Source organism: Fusarium solani, assembly GCF_023522795.1.
Source record: "Fusarium solani strain SB1 chromosome Unknown bctg00000005, whole genome shotgun sequence".
In the NCBI taxonomy this organism is placed as follows: Eukaryota; Fungi; Ascomycota; class Sordariomycetes; order Hypocreales; family Nectriaceae; genus Fusarium; species Fusarium solani.
Window position 1 is genome coordinate 2,816,109 of NW_027072153.1, and position 13,731 is coordinate 2,829,839.

Sequence of the window (13,731 nt, forward strand, 5' to 3'; positions counted from 1 at the left end):
GGGAAATTTAGGTGTTCAACAAGGGCCCTGCTCCCGTGGTGTTGTGTCCATGGAGGGACGGGGCAGGGCCCTTCCACCAAGCGGGGGGGCCGCCTCCTCGCCGAGTTCGCATTGGTATTGTGAGTTCCTTCTGCTTTTTTCATTCGTTGCTATTAGAAACTGACCAAGGCAGTGAAGCATTCTGTTCAAACTCTGGCCCGGGTGCTCCGGTCCAGCACCCTGGGCCCCTTGAACTCCTACTTACTACCTGGAGGCGCGCCCTCCTTCAACCGCCAGGCGGCTCTGCTCCCTCCTCTACCACTCGCGGATTACACTGTTGCGGCGTCGAAACCAACGCTATGGGATAATTCAGATGTCTTTCTTTGTGAGTACACTCCGCGGATGATGCTTGCCAGGAACATCCTGTTCCCTTTGGCCACTCCTCCTCCCCTGTTTTGTTTCCTAGCACTTCCTTTCCCCTTAGCACGAGGTTCTACAGACGATCGATTCCATCGATGCGTTCTTCACACCTATCCTAGGATCCTTGCTCACTTCCTTTGTTCCCCTGGCTGAGCTGAGCTGGCCGCATTGCAGCAGTCCTCCGCCTGCACAGCAACCAGACACTCCCATCACAAGGAATATGCTCTTCGATCCTTTCCCCTCCCTCTCTTTCTCCTTCAGGCCTTTGTATCATTGACTTACCAAGTTTGTTTTCAGTTATCCTTGATACCAGAAAGTGGAATTCTGCGTCTTCCCCTTGCGGCTTCTTCTGCTCGGTTAGTCTCGATCCCGTTCCAACACTCCGGTCGTTTTGTTTCTCTAGACATCAGCTAACGTGGAGGAAAAGCGGTCAATCTACCAGGCTCGCATGCTGTACTAGACGGCGTGGCCATCGCCCGACGAAGAAGTACCGAGTCTTCTACCCATCGTGCAGTTATGCCATCAAGGGGCGGGCTTTAACTATGACAAAAAACACAACATCAACACATCATAGCACCATATCCCAATGCTAGCACAGTGGCCCTCCCTATCCCGCAACGACGCCTGAGCCGTTACTCCCAGTCAACGCGCGCACTGCCGAACACGAGAACCTCCGAGCCCCTTGTCCAACCTCTCTCGATCCCCTTCTTCTCCCCCATCAAAAGTCAGATCGAATCTCTTGTTCTCGTCGGTCAGATTTCCGTCTTCCGAGGCGCGTCTATTACCTTGATTGCCAGAGTTGGCACCCCCAGTCCTGTTGTGGAGATTTTGGGGGCTACCTTCTCCCAGCCTTGAGAAGCCCTCGGTACAGTAAGTGTTCTCTTCAGCCTATCAAATTCTTTGAGATCTTCCATCCCCTCGTGGCTCCTAGTTTCACCCTCTTCAACATGCTAACATAAAAGAAGACACGTTCCTCGACACCGTCCTTGAGAACTAAGACATAGTCTCTATGACAGGTAGGTTTGTTACCTGGACTTGGGCTTACACCCAACCATACTAACTCTGTGTCAGGATCCGACATTCCATTGTTTTAGGGCTCACGGACAATCCTTCTCGTCGCTCGTCGAGTTTTCCCCTAATCAGCCGGGCTTACTAGCAACAAACCTTTCTGTCGTCCCAAACGCGTTTCCCGCCATTCGCGGGACCTTGTAACTATGAACGACTTCCATCCAGTCGACTCTTCGTTTCTCCCAGAGACGGACCTCCGTCGCGAGATCGCGAGGCTCAATGGCCATCAATCTATCGATAAATCAGCCTGCGAGTTTTCCATCGTCGTTCTGGGCCTCGAGACTTGGCAGGCCTATTTCGTCTACCGATCCAAGGAAATCGACCTCCCACGGGACCTGCTCGGCAGTTGCCCTTCCACCAGAGCCCACTTCAGCCAGGATGACCTCGTCAACCCACACCTTCACATTGTTGATCTCATTGCCGTCTCCAACAGAGGCCATCAGCCACAATAGCAAAAGACACAGTTATCAGGAAGGCATCCATAGATGCAATATTTGGCCTTTATTATAGTTGAAGCCCGGCCCTTGATGGGTTAACTGAGCCAGAAAATCGCAATATTCGGCCAAGGGAGTGCTAAGCGCAGCAGCTCGGGGATTGGGGCGAGATAGAGCCCCCCAAAGTATTGTCAGTGTACAGAAAAGAGATGATAGATTGTCTGCGGCGGGCTATTGTGTTCTTTGTTACAGTTGAAGCCCGGCCCTTGATGGAATAACTGAGCGAATAGATAATCTGCGGCCGGTAGTGTTGAGTATGGAGAGGCTATCAGTCATAATAACAAAGAACAGTTATCAACCGCTCCCCGTCTTCCTCTTCAACTTTAGAACGGTGTACCCGCCGAATTGACTTGAGGTTGTCGTCCTCCTCTGCGACGGCCTCTTATGTGACAGCCTCCTGTTCATCTGATTGAGCCATTGCGTCGTTCTCTTCTCGGTATGTATATTAGAAAGTCTTGTACATTTGAGCTTCAGTTACAAGTTCTTCAATCACCCTTGATCAGAGCAGATTTTATGGTTCAGGACTCTCCCCAACACCCTCATGAGCCTGCTCACCAGCGGCAAAGTACGCAAACCAAAGTATGTCTACGTGAAGGAACGTGACCTACCAGCTCGAGACATTGCCGCCTAGGAAATCCAAGTGAGGATGATATCGGTACGTTCTCCCAGGCCAGCCAACTAAACTACGGCTAGCCACTCAGCCCCGATTGATCAGAGTAAGCTCCTTTAATGACACTTTTCTCATTAGTTTGTAGTCAAGTCAAGGCTCCCCCGGACAGGCCAGGTAACCAACTCGAAGACACCAGGTTGAGATACCCCTATTGCAGAGAACTTTGGTGGTTTGAAAGGTTCTTTTCAGTTATGCCAAGTTTATGGGCCTTAACAGTCTCCTTTCTATCATATCGGAGAGCCGTCATGCCATTTGAGATGCTTTCGGTGGTGAGGTTCAACTCCTTTCCTCACGCCTTCAAACCACCCTTCGTCCAGACTGCCCATTATCTCAGGGTCCGGAAAAGCGAATCACGGGCAAGTGCCCCAACTCTAGCTAGTGGAAAAAACAATCTTTTGGAAACTGAGGTTGGAAAGTAGAGCAGAGACACTGAGTTCGAGTCTAATCTTAAAGGGCCACAGCAGCACCAAGATGCACAAGTAGCCCATCATCGAGCACGAGGCAACCTTGGATACAGAGATAGCCAGAAACTAACAATTTCTATACTCCGTTGTACTCAGGCCGGGAACAGATACGAGAAGCCCTCAATCGCACACGAGCTGGCCATGCATAGCCTCGAGCACAGCGCCAGCTTTTCACGCTTCCGCCAAGGTCCAACCCAAACTATTTTTTAACTTTAACCCTCTTCTCACATAGTATAGAAATTTCTATACGAGCCGACATCCGAAATTACAAAAGTATCCTCTTTCGCGGCTAGGAATTATTCCGCGCGATTGAGGGGCTGGCGGGGCGTCTTCACGACATTGTCTTTGCGCCGTGAATTTCTGGCAGCTAATCGCCCATCGCATTTCACGACGCCAATTGATCGCCAGAGGCTCAATAAGACGGGCATATTTGTGCAGCTATGGGAAGATCATCTTGGTCAGCCAAGGCTAGAGCAGCCAGTCAAGGAGCACCGCCAAGGACGCCTCGCCGTAAGAGATGCGTCAAAGGAGTTTGGTGTCGCCGACTGAGACACCAATTATAGAGCTGGACTGACTGTCTATATAACCACCAAGCTGTCGCTGTTTGTTAATCTTCAACAGTTCTACTTGATCTATACCATCATCATGCCTCTTCCCGACGACGCAAACACCGTCACTGGCGGCTGCTCGTGCGGCGCCATCCGCTATCGCATCGCCATCCCCCGTCTTGAAGATCGGCCCTTGCACCCAATGGCACCTCCTTCTTCTAACATACGCCTCCCAAATGCGATTACATGCCACTGCAACGACTGCCGGAGATCAACTGGCGCATTCCTCCCACCTGCCATGGCCGACATCCCAGCCACTATGCTCACGGTGTCTGCCATCTCTCCCTCTTCAGAGTCCACCATCGTGAGCGGCCGCTTCCTCGATGTCCTCGCGGAGGACTATGACGCTGAAAAGGCCGACGCGGACCGTCCCCCCTATGTCCCAGGGACACAAGCCTTCCTCGCAGCAGAAGAAAGCAAAACCTGGATCCGTTTCTACCACACCACGAGCTGCGGCAAAGCCTGGTCCCGCAGCTTCTGCGGTCGTTGCGGAACACCTCTCTGCTTCCACTTCAAGCTGCTCCCCGAGTACTGCCACGACGGAAACCTCCCCAAGGATTTCGAGGACGTGTTTCACATCTATCTCGGTACGATGGACCGCGAGTTTCTGAAGAAGGACTGGTTCGCGCCTGGTTCTGAGGTCAACTTCAAATTTGGTACGCCGTTTAGTAAGGGTGTTTCTGCTACGGCCAAGGGGTTAAAGGACCTTCCAAAGGTTCAGGAGTTTGATGGAGAAGTGACCAAGGAGGAACTGGACAGATTGGCAGCCTGAGATGTGTAGTTTGTCGCTCTCCAAGTGGTGCGGAAAGGTTGGGTTCCGTTCGGTCGAGGGCGTTGATGCGGTATAGGAGTAGTGATAAGCGCCAAATGGCTGGCATTAGCGGTTGGTTAGTCGACTTTTGGTTTTGCTATCAGGGGCAGTCTGTTCTCGTCAATGTTGAATCAAGCTTGGCTCAGTTCGTCGTGTTTCTCGGGGTGTCAGTCGGGTTGCCAGGTAGATGGTCGAACAACGAACTGGTCTATGTATTCACCAAGCAATCTGCATTGTTCACAACGGTCAGGTACCGTATCCATATCAAAATATTTTCATAATTCTATCATCCATGTACACATCTTCGTAGCCATCATGCAATGCCAGTTCTAAAGGACGGTAAATCTATCTAGTTCCAACCCAACTCCATACCATCCCAATTCTTCTCCCCAGCACCAGTCTGTCCCGTAGAAGAGATTCTACTTCTGCACACTGTACTCGCATCCAGTAGGCTTCGAGTTCTTGATGGCGCGGGCCGTGAAGGGCACGCAGCCCTTGTTGCCTCCGGGCTGGTTGATACCGGCACTGACCCAAATAGACCAAGGGCCATTCTTCTTGCTGCTTGGGCAAGCAATGAGACCAGAGCCCTTGAAGTTCAGGTTTCCATTCTTGTCGACCTTCCAACCGGTCTGCTCAGCATTCTTCGGAAGAGGCTGAGCACCGGTGCTGTATCCAAGAATACCCTGCCCCATACCAGAGCGGTCAATCCACATCTGCTGGCGTCGAGGCTTGTCGTAGAGGAAGAGGTTCTCGCCGAGGAGCTCAAAGATGGCGTGGTTGTCGGCCGGGCCAGCGGTGCACGAGGCGCCCTGCTTGGCCTTCTTCAGGGTGAGGCGGCTCTCGGAAGCCTGGACACCCGAGAAGTGGATTGGGCTGCCGTTGCGGAGGGCGAGAAGCTCGAACGAGTTGGTGGACTGCTGGGGAGCGGCCGAGACGATGCCGGCGGCGAGGAGGGGAGTGAGGAGGAGGGCCTTGATCTGCATGGTGAAGGTGGATAGTTTTGAAAGCGAGCGGAAAGGTTTATTGTTGAGTGTAAGTTGGAGGCTTGTGGAGGAGTAGTAAGGAGTTGAAGATGCTGTGAGTGATGATGAGTCTTGTTGAACATTTCGAACCAACCTTTATATACACGTTCCCATCCACGTCCCAGCCCAACGGAACCTTTTCTCTTGAATGCACTGATGACCCGTCACGCGCGCATACCTTGACAGCGAAGCTTAACGGTGGCTGTGGGGAAATACGAGGTCTCGCATGTGGTCTGGACCTGGGGCTCGGGCAGCCCGGGCTGCAGCATTGGGCCAATGTGAGGCAAGCGGCACTATTATTAGCACGGGCTATTGATTTTCGTTTGGGGCTCTGCGATTGGACTGTTTCTTTGAGGCCGTTGGCTCCTTGACTTTGTTTGACGGGACTGAGATCTGGTGAAGTGATGTCAGTCCCAGCGGTCTGGGACACGACGGCGTAGCATGACAGCATGTTGTAGGTATCAAGTTCGTCTTGAAGCAGAGCTTTGCACATCTACTGGATTTCACAATGTAGGCAAAGCCACACCTCCAGCCACCTATCTTCCTCTGGGATGGTCATCGTATTCCCAACCATCCAAGAAAATAGTCTCATGTACGCTCCCGTCAATATCCATATCCAAACAATCCTTCTACCAAGCAACTCCCTCCAAGTCTCACTCCCGCCATCAGGCCATGTCTTCAGCTGCTTGCATCGGCTGCCCGTCAGAAAGTGGCGCTGAGGCGTTACGAGCCAAGATTCAGCAAGCCACAGGTCCGCCTTTTTCATCAGAGACGACCTGCATGGCCCGGTCAACGGCATTGCCAGTGATTTGACAGTGTCGAATTTTTCAGCTTGATCTAGATTTATACGAGGGCGAAAACTGGCGCAAAAAGGCCAAGAGAAGTCGGGGGGATATGCCAGGGGTGCTTATATTGCCAAGACACGGTATGCAGTCAGATCTTTTTTTAGGTGTGTCTCGTTGGACGTTTATTCCAACTGCAGTTGAGAAGAGCTTTAAGACATGGGCCACGAGTTGGGAGAAATTTTCCATCGTCATGTTCTCGGTGCCCACGCGAGAGATACGCCTGGTCACTGGCACATGGATAGGCTCCATAGATATTACAGCTGGGCATGTAGAAGCCAGAGAGGGGTTGGAAACGAACGAGCTGTTTGAAAACTACGTAGGTAGCGAGGGTTGGGGCTTGAAGTCACGGGACTTGGAGCAAGAAAACAGATGTCGAGTACGTGAACATGCCTTCAGATTTGTCTAGGCTCTTGGCATCTCGCCGGCTGTCGAGCAGCCAGCAAATCTTTACACACGTGGATCAAAGTAGACTCGCCAGCTTGTCGCATAGAAATACTGTGCTGCGCATGGGGACTGGGAGGCGTCATGGTGGTTCTTGACCTATTGGGAGCATACTTGGGCCAGGCAAGCCAGCCCTCGCGGCGCATTTTAGAAAGGCAAGGTTGATGATTTCTTGATTCATTACCACACGAATATCGCGTAGAGTTGTCAGCTTGTTCTCAGGCCCTTGAAGGCAGATACATGATCAACGTTGCCACCCACCCTCCCTCATATCTCTCATGTCTCGCTTAGTTTGCAAGCTCCTTGTCGGCAACCATGTCCCAGGTGGGAACATCATCGTTCTCAAAGTCGCGGCAGAGTTCGAAGCGACCAGACTTGATCTTGGCATCGACGTACTCCATAGCCTTGTCACGGATAGCGTCCCAGTCAGTGACGGCCTCTCCCAGAGCGTTGTCGTCCTGCATGATGGTCGTGAAGGCATCCTCAACCCACTTCACGCAGTTCCATCCCTCAGTGTCGTGCTTCAGAGGCGTGTTGTGGAAGATGAAGTTGACTCGGTCCATGGACTTCACCTCGCCGATGAGGACGCGAACAAGAAGTTGAGAAGTCCAACCGGTGGGAATATCCTGCTCGCAGTACTTCCACATCATCTGGGGCGTGCCGTCGATCATCTCGACGCCGTGCGTGACGTGGTGACGCGTAGCACGAGTCTCAGGAGATTCATAGTCGGGACCAGTGATGAAAGCCCAGTGAAATCTGTTCATCGTTAGTATTCAAGTACGAGTGTAGTAGGAAGAGAGAAAGCTTACTTGTCCTCCTTTGTGGCCATTCTGGCTCTGCCTCCTCGGGCATACAAGGCAATGTAGAGACGGCCCTCGTCCGCCATGTTGACTCGTGTGCGGATGATGTGTGGTGAACGTTTGAGTAGTGAGCGATGAGATGTGCGCGAGAAGGCGATATCGATGCTGCTTTCTAGAAATCGATGTGGTCTCTAGAAGAAATCGAACTCGTCTCGAGAACAGGTGTAGTTTTGTTCTGGAGAGGATGGCGATTTCTAGAATCGATGCAGGTCCTAGAAATGAAGAAGCGAGAGGGGGGAAATAGAGAAGCCAAACGCCTGGGTGTGTGCGAACGGCCTACTGATTTCCGGCAAGAGGTGCCTGGCAGCTGGCAGACCGAACACACGAACAGTGGACGAACAATAGCCCCCAATAGGACTAGGCCAGCACGCTCTACAGCGATGGATTAAACGACAGCTTGGGTGTTTGAAATTGCCAAGTGCCCCCTTCAGCACCAAGGATGCTTGGAGAACGTGTAACTGAACGCTGATGGGCCTTTCCAAGCTCCGTGCTGCCCTTGGTCTCCGTGAGTCTACCTGGGTATACCTTAATCTCCTTTCCTCTATCTACACCTATCTTATGTCGACTGGACATAACTTCATGTCGTCGTTTCAAAATACACCAAGCTCGCACCCTGATATTGGAGCAAAGGCCGGCATCGCAGTTGATAGGAGTCGTATACGCCAACATCTACCCCTTTACAAGACGAAGTAAGGGGCCCTTGCAGAGAAGAATGTGTCTCGCGATATATCAAGTTCAGAACTCTGCCAACGCTACTTCTCATCCAGATCTAATCAAGCGTTCAAGTCCGTCAAAAGTATCCCTGATAACTGCACCTCCAAATCACCCACCCAACGAACCCGGCCCCGGTGATCCAATGGCCCATAGCCCTCCATCTCAACTCCTCTCCTCCCTTCAGCCAGACAACAAGACCATCGCCGATCCTCACGATCGATAGGATCGCAGCAAAGGTCGTGACAGCGTCCTCATTCCCCTGACGCTGCAGCACCATCAGCGTGAGACCGTACGAGATCTCACGGAGCCCCTTGAAGTACATGAGCGGCGATACCCCACCGTGTTCTTGGTTGCTCTGAGGTGTTGCTAGAGATTCGAGCGGTAAACCGACATGGCCGTATTCTTTCCGTGGGGAGTAGAGGGCCATCAGGCCTCGACCGACGCAGGCGCCGCCGAGGATGTATGGAGGGATGGAAGAGAATGTGGTCATCCTAGCGAGACCTCAAGGATTGGTTTGGCAGCTTCTGTTGTATCTGAATGGATGTTATATCCAATGGTCACAAGGACAATGGTGGAGGGAGCGTCAGCAAAAGGCGCAGGACAAATCCCAGTAAGTGCACAGGTCGGCTAGTCTCAATACGAAACAGTCCCATGACTAATCTGACAGACTCCCAATATCATAGGTACTATAATACAACATCAAAGACAGATCTCAGTACCTACAACTTGACGAGCGGCTATATTCATCTCTCGGTCAGAAAATAGATGCTCTCGAGAGCATTAGATTTGCCCCTGAACCAAACCATCCCACCATCCGAACCGAACGGGTCCCTCAAGCATCACTCGGCTCCCATGCCTTCTCAGAGGGCGAACCACAGACGACGTCGAACCATAAGGATACCTCGGCATGGTCCAGCGTGCTTACACTTTCCGAAACGCTCCCGTCAAAGAGGTCACACAAAGGCTGGCCGAGGTGACCATAAGAGAAGGAGAAGGACTTGCAGCTGGGCGAAGTGTCCTGGACATGCCTGTCAGTACCACCAACGAGGCTGCGTAAGAGCTTGGCTTACCTTGCATCTCTGATAGCAGCCCTCGATGGAAATGGGAATGCCCGGTCGCTCCTCATTGAACTGATCAAGTGACAAGATTGCCTTGCGCGAGCCGTTGACCTCGCAGTGGACATTCTTTCTAAGGGGAGGGCCATCCTGGAAGGATCGCTTGGCCATTGTGATGACAATCTCCTCCTCCGTAGTTGTGGTGGAGGTGGGCGCTGCAGTTGTCGAAGGCGTCTCGGTAGTGCTGAATGAAGTGACCGTCTCTGTAGTAGAAGCTGTTTCCACGGTGCTGGAGATGATGGTCTCCGTCGTAGAGGCCGTTTCAGCGGAAGATATGGTCGTTAAACTAGTCTCGGTCGCTGAGGTCGTTGCAGTCTCAGTTGTGAGAGATGCCTGCGGGATGCATGGGCCAGCGGAAGAGCCTGCCGCAAGGGACATGGCTGTAATGACAACCAGGAACTTGTGGGATAGCATCTCGAGAACCTAATTGAGAACGAGTGTAGGATTTGTCAAAACCTAAACGGAAGGGTCGAGAGGACAAACAAACACTTGCTCAATAGCTGCAGCTGTAACTCTTATAAGATCGTGCACCCCAACAACCAACAACGTACCCCTGCGATCGTGGCGTGGACTACAGTCAATAGTCCCGCGGCGCAAATTACTTCCAGATGTAATCTAAGCTGGAAGAAGTATGGCCCACCGATGCCAAGGTTCTGGGGCCAGATTCAGCCATTCATAGAAAGGCCAGAGCCCCATATTGCTTCTGTCATTGCTTTTATTAGCAGCAGAACCAACAAACATATCAGCTCCGGGCAAATCACAATATCCAAAGTAAGGATGTTGGTCCAGGAACTCATTTCTCTCCATGAAGCAAGCCCCTTTCTCGTGTTACTTCTCTGATCTCTGTTCAAAGAGGCAGTCGTCGAGTTGGCCAAGAGTCGTCTCATCTCTACCCCTGTGCTCCTTGCCACCCGGAAAGGCCTTTCTGTTCTGGAGCATAGCAAATTTGATTCGCTAGATACTAGTTGCCATGCGGTTGTCAACACCACTAGAAGGGATCTAGCTAAGAGACCCCAGCTACCCAGTCTCGCAACTCTGGACTTCCAAGTTGTCAGACTTTTAAGCGCGAGGTGCCATGGCCTGCATTCTTCCTCATGATTGATACATTCAAGACAGACTCCGGGTGTTCTCTCATTGAAACCCACGTTATTTGTCACCGGTGCCTGCTCTGGATCGCTTACGTTGCTTGCTCTTGCTAGGCTCTCTACTTGGCCGTTTGTTCTTGAGCCCAATACTACCTCAAGTGTAATCATTGTACCAGTTATCAAGTTTAGGGGGCCAGCTGATATATAACACCAAGTTTCATCAAAGTGGTCAATGAACCTTTCGTCGTTCGACTCCTTCATGGAGTTTGCAGAAACTCACGCGAGGTCTTGGCCCTTCTCAAAGCACTCTCTCAGGAGTTTTGTTCAAGCGCACATTTTGCTTATCCGAGATTCTCCTTGCCATGCCTGTTAAAAGACCAAGATTATATTGTTCTTCTAACAGAGTGGTGACTGGCTCAGAACCCTACCTGATGACCCTGGTCGCCACAAGTTCATCACGCATATCAGTCAAAGGCCTGGCACACTCAGGTCAGGAGTTCCCTATAATTAATTTAAATAGGTCATTTTACCCTCTTCGTTACTTAGCCATGATATCCTCTGACTGCGTGGTCCGGAGTAGGCATGCACGCGAGGGGAGTATTTACCTCGACAGATTCGACCGAGAGAACGAGTAGATCTGTTAAAAATATATGCCAATACCCATCAATAAGGACATTTTCAGTAGTTTGGGCCTGAAAATTCATCAATTGACTATGAATTCGGACCAAGATGTGCGCGAGGCCAGCAGGGAGATGGATTTACCCCCATATATCTACCAGCCGACAGACACTTGAACATACAACACCAGGCACACTATCAAATTGGCCATAGAAACTGCTCTTCTACCTTTGAAACAGGTCGAGATGTTCCAAGTCTTGAATCTGTGTGGTCCGTTAGACCACAGCCCTCGAAGAGTCTGGAGTGATACATCCAGGGGCTTCCAAGATGATTTTCTCTGATTAGCATGTTTGGAGTCTCCTACCATTGGATCAATTTCTGTTTAGAAGGTCGAAGAAATCCCAACCAGACGACAGTCAGGTCTCCGTCAACACTTAAACCCAACTTGCTGCAGTCTCTGGTCAAGGTATGCGAGAGCCTTCAATACGCACCAGTTACATAAAAGGCTTGACATAGATCATATTCGACTTTCCTCGCAGAGTGAACGAAGAAACTGAAGTTTTTTATTCTCCCTTCGTGGAACGAACTGGTTGACCTATCTGTCACTGACTCAAAGACAGCATTGCAACCCGACTATATGAGAAGGCTGTTTCAAGCCTGGTGACGGAATTGGAGCTTCTAAAGGAGGAATCTATCCCCTGCTTCATAAGTGGTCGGCCTTCAGGCTGTACTTCAAATCTATCAAGCGCTGTATTAACCAGCGCTCCTACAAGGGGAAGTTTGAGGAGCATTGATAGTTAATTTGTTTTTAGTAACCATTCCGAAACTAACTTTGTAAGGCAGATAACATAGTTGTTGTTTCTCCTGTGCATCCATTGCTAGTGGCTCCTTGACCTCCCCTGGGGAGGCCCTAGAGGGTTATGAACGGGTCCTTCGCCTTGAAGCACAGCGATGCCACTAGGGCTAGAGGACCCCTTCCTCAAGCTATGAAGAGTTCACTCATGTACCGGCGATATCAATTATCTTATGTATCACCTTTAGAGCCCATATATCCGCGTTCTCGCCCGGTACGGCCCATTGGGAGACCGACCATCGATCGAGTGGCACTGAGGCTTGCAGTCACTGTAGACACAGGACCACTCGAGAGGTGCCATCTATTAATATTATCGCTAACGATGAGTATTCACGTATTTAGACCTCGAGCTCCGATAGGGCAGTCTAGCTTGGCCCAGACACATAGAGGTTTGCTAGACAGACTTCACAGACCTAGTCTTCAAGGCACTCTTAACCAAGATATTATTGTCTAAAATCTTTCCTCAGAAGCAACAAGGTGCCGATAAACAACGGCCGAATCGATATCCTAAGACGTCCTCGCTGCGTTTCAATATTCGGTCGATTCCGGGTGACACGACTCGGCCCTGACCCAACCGAAGACCCTGACACCATCTCTTGGCATGAGCTTTCCATCTCGACGTATGTTTGGTATCACGATATCCCACTCCAATCCCAAAGCCAATGTTCCTCACTCGGTGTTCAGGTTCCATAGACCGTCGCCCAGGAAGTGCGCGTCCTCAATCACGGGCCCCTTGCCCTTGGCCTTGACCTCCTTGGTCCCCGCCACCAGCGTCCCCACGGCGCAAGCCTCCACCTTGCCCTCGGCCATGACGACCACAGGCTCACCCTTCTCAAGCTCCCGGCTCCATCGTCCATCCTCCTCTAGTTTCTGCTCCATCTCTTTGCCTTCCTCCAACCTCTCAGGGACATCATCAGCCGGCAGCCTACCCCCAGGGGAGGTCAAGCCAGGAGCCATGAGTGTAGCACCCGAGAGCACGAAGCGGATAGCACCACGGTCTATGCGGATACTCGGGAACGCGTCGGGGAATCGGTGCACGAGACGCAGGTGAGGGATAATAGTCGACGAGATGTCCTGCTGGTAGAAGAGCGGCGTTGAGTCGAGGACGTACAGCGTGTTGCGGTCCGTGAGCTTCATGCTCGCCAGGGACGCCTTCTTGGGTAGGATCTCGTCAATGTGCGGCGTGAGGAGCGGGTACGTGGACAGGAGCGCCTGTCGGAGGGATCGCTGGACCGACGACTTGAGCTTTTGCTTCGGCGAGGATTGGATCCTAGAGAGATTAGCTTTTGGTGAGGGGCTTTGGATCGAGGAGGATGTACTCTTTCTTGAACATGGCGACGGCTTACGGCAGTGCCAAGTGATGGTCTATAAATACAAAAGAATTGAAATGGATTGAGACGCGTAGCAACGATTAAAGGGACTGGCTCTCGTGAGGGAGAAGCTTCGTCTCGTGTCTTGGTGGGGTGGGCTGTTTTGGTAGGGGGAAAAGTCGATGCCCCGCGGATCGGAGTGGCGGGGTAAGTCTCGAGATGCAATACGGGGGGGTTTTTGAGCATCACCATGAATTGAATTCATGGCGTCTACGATGAACACGCGTCAGGGTAGGTATTGTTTGTGATGCTGTTGTTCTCATTTATTCATGCTGTCGTGCCATCCCTCGTTTA

The 13,731-nt window shown here is 51.5% G+C and overlaps 7 protein-coding genes across 7 annotated transcripts; 2 read left to right on the plus strand and 5 right to left on the minus strand.

The window, feature by feature from the left end:
• Positions 1 to 1,613: 1,613 nt before the first annotated feature.
• MRS44_009333 (uncharacterized protein) lies at positions 1,614 to 1,919 on the plus strand (the record flags this gene model as incomplete). Its single annotated transcript, XM_065621256.1, has 1 exon — positions 1,614 to 1,919. The coding sequence occupies one exon, from the start codon at positions 1,614 to 1,616 to the stop codon at positions 1,917 to 1,919; it is 306 nt and encodes a 101-aa protein (XP_065477328.1).
• A 1,821-nt stretch (positions 1,920 to 3,740) lies between these two features.
• On the plus strand, positions 3,741 to 4,475 carry MRS44_009334 (uncharacterized protein; the record flags this gene model as incomplete). The annotated part of the gene is made up of 1 exon (XM_046277771.2): positions 3,741 to 4,475. One exon carries the CDS (start codon positions 3,741 to 3,743, stop codon positions 4,473 to 4,475), a length of 735 nt encoding a protein of 244 aa, XP_046125449.2.
• Positions 4,476 to 4,933: 458 nt separating this feature from the next.
• Positions 4,934 to 5,497, minus strand: MRS44_009335 (uncharacterized protein; the record flags this gene model as incomplete). The annotated part of the gene is made up of 1 exon (XM_046277770.2): positions 4,934 to 5,497. One exon carries the CDS (start codon positions 5,495 to 5,497, stop codon positions 4,934 to 4,936), a length of 564 nt encoding a protein of 187 aa, XP_046125448.2.
• A 1,612-nt stretch (positions 5,498 to 7,109) lies between these two features.
• Positions 7,110 to 7,708, minus strand: MRS44_009336 (uncharacterized protein; the record flags this gene model as incomplete). The annotated part of the gene is made up of 2 exons (XM_046274266.2): positions 7,110 to 7,578; positions 7,632 to 7,708. The coding sequence occupies 2 exons, from the start codon at positions 7,706 to 7,708 to the stop codon at positions 7,110 to 7,112; spliced, it is 546 nt and encodes a 181-aa protein (XP_046125447.2).
• Positions 7,709 to 8,441: 733 nt separating this feature from the next.
• MRS44_009337 (uncharacterized protein) lies at positions 8,442 to 8,886 on the minus strand (the record flags this gene model as incomplete). Its single annotated transcript, XM_065621257.1, has 2 exons — positions 8,442 to 8,451; positions 8,513 to 8,886. 2 exons carry the CDS (start codon positions 8,884 to 8,886, stop codon positions 8,442 to 8,444), a joined length of 384 nt encoding a protein of 127 aa, XP_065477329.1.
• A 342-nt stretch (positions 8,887 to 9,228) lies between these two features.
• MRS44_009338 (uncharacterized protein) lies at positions 9,229 to 9,925 on the minus strand (the record flags this gene model as incomplete). Its single annotated transcript, XM_046274265.2, has 2 exons — positions 9,229 to 9,414; positions 9,467 to 9,925. 2 exons carry the CDS (start codon positions 9,923 to 9,925, stop codon positions 9,229 to 9,231), a joined length of 645 nt encoding a protein of 214 aa, XP_046125445.2.
• A 2,811-nt stretch (positions 9,926 to 12,736) lies between these two features.
• Positions 12,737 to 13,400, minus strand: MRS44_009339 (uncharacterized protein; the record flags this gene model as incomplete). The annotated part of the gene is made up of 2 exons (XM_046277768.2): positions 12,737 to 13,337; positions 13,387 to 13,400. The coding sequence occupies 2 exons, from the start codon at positions 13,398 to 13,400 to the stop codon at positions 12,737 to 12,739; spliced, it is 615 nt and encodes a 204-aa protein (XP_046125444.2).
• Positions 13,401 to 13,731: the final 331 nt, after the last annotated feature.